This window comes from Hippoglossus stenolepis, chromosome 8, assembly GCF_022539355.2.
Source record: "Hippoglossus stenolepis isolate QCI-W04-F060 chromosome 8, HSTE1.2, whole genome shotgun sequence".
NCBI lineage: Eukaryota > Metazoa > Chordata > Actinopteri > Pleuronectiformes > Pleuronectidae > Hippoglossus > Hippoglossus stenolepis.
In genome coordinates this window covers 16,823,832-16,829,954 of record NC_061490.1, presented here as the reverse complement: position 1 = coordinate 16,829,954, position 6,123 = coordinate 16,823,832, and the positions used below count along the sequence as shown (strand labels likewise).

General features: G+C 41.7%; 1 protein-coding gene across 1 annotated transcript in view; it reads right to left on the bottom strand.

Moving 5' to 3' along the window:
- Positions 1-1,554: 1,554 nt before the first annotated feature.
- Positions 1,555-6,123, bottom strand: part of adamtsl4 (ADAMTS-like 4) — a 35,068-nt gene continuing 30,499 nt past the window's right edge. Inside the window, exons 10-17 of the mRNA XM_047341009.1 lie at positions 5,778-6,050; positions 5,486-5,615; positions 4,568-4,772; positions 3,700-3,873; positions 3,396-3,575; positions 2,986-3,165; positions 2,124-2,271; positions 1,555-2,032 (exon numbers count right to left, since the gene is read on the bottom strand). Of these exons, the coding sequence (XP_047196965.1) occupies positions 1,902-2,032; positions 2,124-2,271; positions 2,986-3,165; positions 3,396-3,575; positions 3,700-3,873; positions 4,568-4,772; positions 5,486-5,615; positions 5,778-6,050 (1,421 nt within the window). The 3' untranslated portion in view covers positions 1,555-1,901. The remainder of the gene's footprint in view (positions 2,033-2,123; positions 2,272-2,985; positions 3,166-3,395; positions 3,576-3,699; positions 3,874-4,567; positions 4,773-5,485; positions 5,616-5,777; positions 6,051-6,123) is intronic.

Genomic DNA, 6,123 nt, shown 5'->3' with positions numbered 1-6,123 from the left:
GTTATAAGACAGTTAGATGAGAATAAATGCAGTCTACAACAACACTTCTGATAACTCTACTTAGTTACAGTATAAAACATAAGTGCCTACTATATTCAAAAAGAAATTATAGACATTAAAACATATCTGACAAATATACAGACTCCTCGAGTACATGTTTCTTTGTGGGAGGTGAAGAAAAATGAAAGAAAAAACAAGAAAGAGCTAAGTAAAACAGTCAAAGCATAAAGATTACTTACACACATATACAGAGGACGCCACCTCGATATGCAATATTTTTACTTTCAGGTCAAAGCAGAATGGTTTTATTATTAGATCCTATCTTAGCTTATAAGAAACAGCTTCCTCAGTAATGTTTGTCTTAATTCTGGCATCACCTATTCTCACAGGACAGATTTATCCTCTCCCTCCCAACAAGGCGATGATGGAAAGGATGTATTGAGATGAGGCGAGGAAACCGGGGGGGGCATGAAGCTGTGTTTTTTTAAGACCTCAGCCCAATAGTCACGGTGTGGTGTGATCTCACAGCAGGAAATAGTCCCTAACAAATGAGCAATGAGTTGAGTGACATTTGTTGATGACTAAATTACCCAATGGTTTTAGAAAATTGCTGAATTTGTTTAATGAAACTAAATTAGTGAGCGGTTTTCAAGCTTTACATCTTCAGTAGGAACATGTGAACTCGGGGCAGAGAGCCAGAGACATTGACAGGAAGTCATAAATTCTTACGAAACGGACAAATCATTGATATTTTGAGGTTTTTGGTGGCTGTGGCTCAGGAGACAGAGCGGGTCGTCCACTAACCAGAATGTCTGTGGTTCGATACCGGGCTCCTCTGCATTCCCAAGTGTCCTTGAGCAAGAAACCAAACCCTGAACTGCAAATGGTGTATGATTGGAAAAAAAATGCAACATATAGAAGTGCTGTGGTCGATAAGTCTAGAAAAGCACTAAATATATACAGTCAGTTTTTTCACGTGATTTGTTGACAAGAGGATTCCACAACCAACCAACGACCCAAAATCTCTTTGTCTTATCACTTGATAATATATATATTCCTTTAAATCTTATTTAGAGAGCAGTATCGTCTTTAGCCCAGTAAAAACACAACTGCAACTATGAGCCTTCGCACCTTAACGGCAGAATTTCACACCCTTCCATCAACTCTCTTTAAAAAGACCTTCATGTATATTGACATGAACACGTCGAAGGACCGTTCAGAGTCTGTGCTGCTTGTTTAACATTCCTGTCTAAGATCCTCCTGGTCCTGGAGGCCTCTCACTCTTTTTATTTGGTCACTTACTGCCATGGTCACCCCTCTCCTTTGGTTCATCTGTCCAAATACTGACGTGAACAATAAAAGGACACTTGAGGAAATATTTTTGGCAAACAAACAAAAATAATGACACACTATATGTAAATTAAATCCTTCAAGCTCGGTTGGGGGACATGTGCAGCAAACAGAAACACAGTAGATCTATTCCAGTAGATCCTCAGCACACATAGAACTACAGTACACACACTTTACTCTAGCACACATGGTAATTATTTTTTCAGAACATAATTAGTGGTATGCATGTCTGTTTAAATCTGTCTCAGGATCCTGTAGATTAGGATGAATCTTGACAAATACTAAAATAAGTAAACAGAAACAAGCTCAGTGGAATAAGCGGTTCTAAGAGACGATGTTAAACTGTATGCAAAGTAATGGCAAGAGGAACCGGCTGCTTTCACAGTGTTTGGCCTGGAGACTCAGGAGAAAAAAAAAAGCTGAATGTTAACTGAAGCCATCACACGCCTACTCTGGGCCGTCCGTTTCTACAGACTCGTCATTTCAGGGGTGATCGGCCCTCTTGACCTAATCCTCGACTACTTCCTGCGCACCTGTCTCTGCTTGGCAGGTCATTGCCTCTTGGCACGCTGAGCACTCTGGGTACACGAGGCGCAGCAGGCGGTCTTGTAGTAGGAGTAGACGCACAGCCGGGCCTGCACCACCATCACGCAGTTGTGACGTCTGTCCCGGCAGTTTTCATCTGTGATTGAGGAAGAGGAGTGAGATGCTGGGAGGGATCAAGCCAAACACACACATAAATACACAGTCACATCGAGCATTCACACACCAACCTGAGACTTGGGGACTGCAGGGGATTGTGTTGCATATTTGCTCCTGTGCTGGTTTGGTGTCGGAGTCACATTCAGGGCTGTGCGTTTTGTCTGGTTTAAGACACCGCACCTCCCTCATCTGTAAACCTTTTCCACATGAACGTGAGCACTGAGAACAAAGGTAGAGAGAGGTAATAATATTATTAGACATATAAATTCAACATTATTCCTCCGTAAACCAGCTTAGCTAGAGCATAGTTTTTGCCCCTGCTTGCCCCATGTGTGTGTATGTGCATAATAACTCGAAAATGCATTGGATGGAATTAGACCAAACCTGCGAGGAATGTTACTTGGAAGGTAAATCTCCAGATTATTACCTTTCGGAGCCAATTGATTAAAGGTCATGGTAAAATATCGACATTAATATGGTCAAATAATAGGGCTAGAGAGACAAATTAGAGGTTATATTGATAAGAAAATTATTCTAATTATAATAATAAAAAAACACGACTCCATGCATAATTCAAAAATGCATTTTCCAGGCATCTCTGCATCCAGTTGGACCATAGATACAACTTAAAGCTTAAAGAGATCAAAAATAATTTATCATCATATGGAAGTAATGAGAGAGAATGATATCATAAAATAGTAGTAATGCAAACAATAAGACAAGAGACAGGATCTACAGCTTATTCAGATTAATCCCTCATTCATTATCATATGGTAGAATTTACGTCATGATGAAGTCATTTTTAAATGGCATTATGACAATATAAAGCAGAATGTAACAGAACACTAACAATCTTCTAAAGACAATTCACTTGTTTTGCCCTGTTATTTAAATATTTCAACATTTTAATCCCACATTCCCCTCGTCTCTCACCGCGCTCCACTCTGTCGTGAACCACTGTGACTGACACTCTCCCATCTCACACTCCTGGACCGCAGCAGGTTTGTCCAGATGAGCACACTCACTGACAGGCGCGACAGCAAAATCGTTCCCCGTCTTTTGAACACAAATGAAGTCACGTCGCTGAGTTCCACTTCCGCATGGCACGTTACACTGGAATGAAAACAAACATAAATAAGTCGTATAATCTACACCAGCAACACGGTAGCTGTAACCACTGCAAAATAAATGCTGTACCTTAAAAGGTACAAAGGTAAAACAAAAGGTTTAGTCAAGTAAATTTAACTAAAAACACAATTGACATGAAACTTGACAGGAAATAAACAAAACAAAAAAGAAGTAGGTCTCAGTATTTCCTTCCTTCTTTATTCCCTCCATCTTACCTGTGTCCAGGGGCTGCTGTACCACATGGCTGTTGGCACACAGGGGCCTCCATTACAGGCCTTCATCTCTGCCGGTTTGTCCCCAACACAGTCCCCTCCTCCTTTACCCTCTCTGACCCCTCCTCGAGTCAGACACACCACCTCTCTCTTCTGCACCCCGGGGCCACACTGTGCGGAACACTGAGCGACACAAAGTGGAAGTTCGTGTTGAGGATTATACTGTGAAGTGCTGTGTTCATTCCTTTGTTTCTGTGTGTGTGTGTGTGTGTGTGTGTGTGTGTGTGTGTGTGTGTGTGTTACTCACCGTGCTGGCCCAGTCGGTGAAGTACCAGTTGGTGACACAGGGCCCCATGTTGCACTCCTCACTTCCCTGTGGACGGAGTCCGGAGTTGCAGTCCATGTCGTTCACCAAGCTGCCTTGATCGCTGACACAGCGCACGCCCCTTGTCCTCCTCCCTACTCCACAGTCCACTGAGCACTGCGATAGACAGAGAGGAGAAAAACAAGAAGGAGAGGAAACAGATGAAAGGAAGGACATAAACTCCAGAGATCTAATTCATCGACATTCCCATTACCTCGTCTGTAATGCAGAGGAAATCAAATTCTATTCAAAGAAGGTTGAGGGTTGATTATCAATAAATTACTCACTTTATTTGTAACCAAAGGGAAATTGGTTGGGCAGCAGTAAAAACAGAAACAGAAGATAAGCACACACATACCATACGTATAAAACAGAATATGTAAATAATATTATAGGTACAGATATAAACAGAAATGAGAATCAGAGAACACAATTTAAATAGAAGTTAAGTTATGAATAAAAACTTAAAAATCACATTTAAGATCATTAAACACGTGGAGGTTGTTTGTTGGCTTCACAAATTAATGAAATTACTTATCATTCATCATTATTGTGATACTTTAAGTATCTCAAATATGTAACAAATAAAAAAATGGTTTTCTGCCACTCACTTGTGTAATCTGACCTCATGAAGGGATTTTAAAAATTCATGCTACAGACACTGCCATCATTTCAAAGCACCAGGCCAGAATTTCAAGGAACTCTACAAACTACTCAGGTTTATTTTAACCAGACTCTTTCTGCCTGGGTTGTGTTCAGATGCTGAAGAACTTGGCCTCTTGTAACCATGTAACTGGTGTTGTGGACTTACTGTGGTCCAGTCCGAGTTGACCTCCCAGTGGGAGCAGAGGCGGAGCTCGCAGGCCTGCATGGAATCTGGTGGCGTGAGGCTGGCACAGCGCTGCGGGTGGACCATGGTGGAGCGGTTCCCAAAGCTCTGCCTGCACTGGAGCTGCCTCTGCTGCAGGCCGGGTCCACAGGAAACGCTGCACTCGGACCAGGCACTGGCTTCCCAGCTTTAACACAGACAGGGAAGGAGACAGGAGGAATAAAGTTAAAGATAAATGTTGGTGAAAAATCAACCAAGGTCAAATATTATTTATATCAAATATACAATTATAGATTGTTACTGCATTCATCTATATTTTGAGACCACAGATAGCTACTGTATGGCTTTCAGCAAATTAACAGATTAGAAATATTACTTGTATATACTTGTATTGTCAAGAACTCATCACAGTCACCATCATTCTCAGCTTAATTGAGCGCAAACTAATGAAAATAAATGGGCGACAACTCATCTTTGACTTAAGCCTTTAACTTTAAAAAACCCACAGAGCAAAAAAGAAATCAATATAATTCAGCATAATTTTTTTTTTAAACCAATGAAAAGAAATCATCTAATGTCAAACTGTTAATGGTAGAAATCATCTTGTTTGTTGCTTTCCAGAAATTAATTTATCTTACAGAAGAAAAATTAAACTTGATTATTCTATATAAGATGCTGTAGATGTAGAATTTTTTGAATTGTTTAAGGAAAATGAGACTTTAAGGACACAAACCCACAAAAATGACTGGATAGGGAGATTTTGTGGTTTTAAATTCTCAGCTATGAGACATGCATGAGCTTCTGTCAGCAAATAACTTATTCACCTCCGATAGTTTCATAAACAGAAACACAATATTTATAAAGTTGCGTCTCCTCAAGGGTAATTGGGAATAAGCTCACAATGGTGGGCAGGGGTGTGTGTTACAAGGCTCCTCCTCAGGAACAGGTTTGGCTGCAGAGTCACACGTCCTCTCTGGAACTTCCTCGTCTGTGTGACGATTTATACACAGAATCGCTCGATACTGAGAACCTAGAGAAACAGAGGCATGGGCAAATTAAAAGGGATTTTAGTTCAATGTCTTGTAATCGCGTCCACCAGCCACAAGAGGGAGACATCACATCATTCAAAGTAACAGCATTTTTGGTCAATGGGGCAATGACTTTTAAAATGACATATATGAGGACGTCTGACCTTTGCCACAGGAAGCAGAACACTCTGTGAGTCCACCTCTTTTCCAGACAAATGGTGGCTGAGTGTCCGGTGGCAGGTCAGTGCGAGGGGGGATCCGAGCGTTTCTATTGGGGGCGGATCCTCGAGGCCGCAACCTGTCAGGTATCCAGCGGTCTGAGGACGGGGATGAAAATGCCGAGGTGGACGAGGAGGAGGAGGAAGAAGAGGGGAAAGAGGGGATGGAAACAGGGTGAGGGGCAGGAAGAGGGTCTTCTACTGACACGGTGAGGGGACCTGGGAGAGAGGAGCAAAACACAGAGGGACATAAAGACACATTAGAAAGGGCAGGAGAGGCAGTGGAGACATG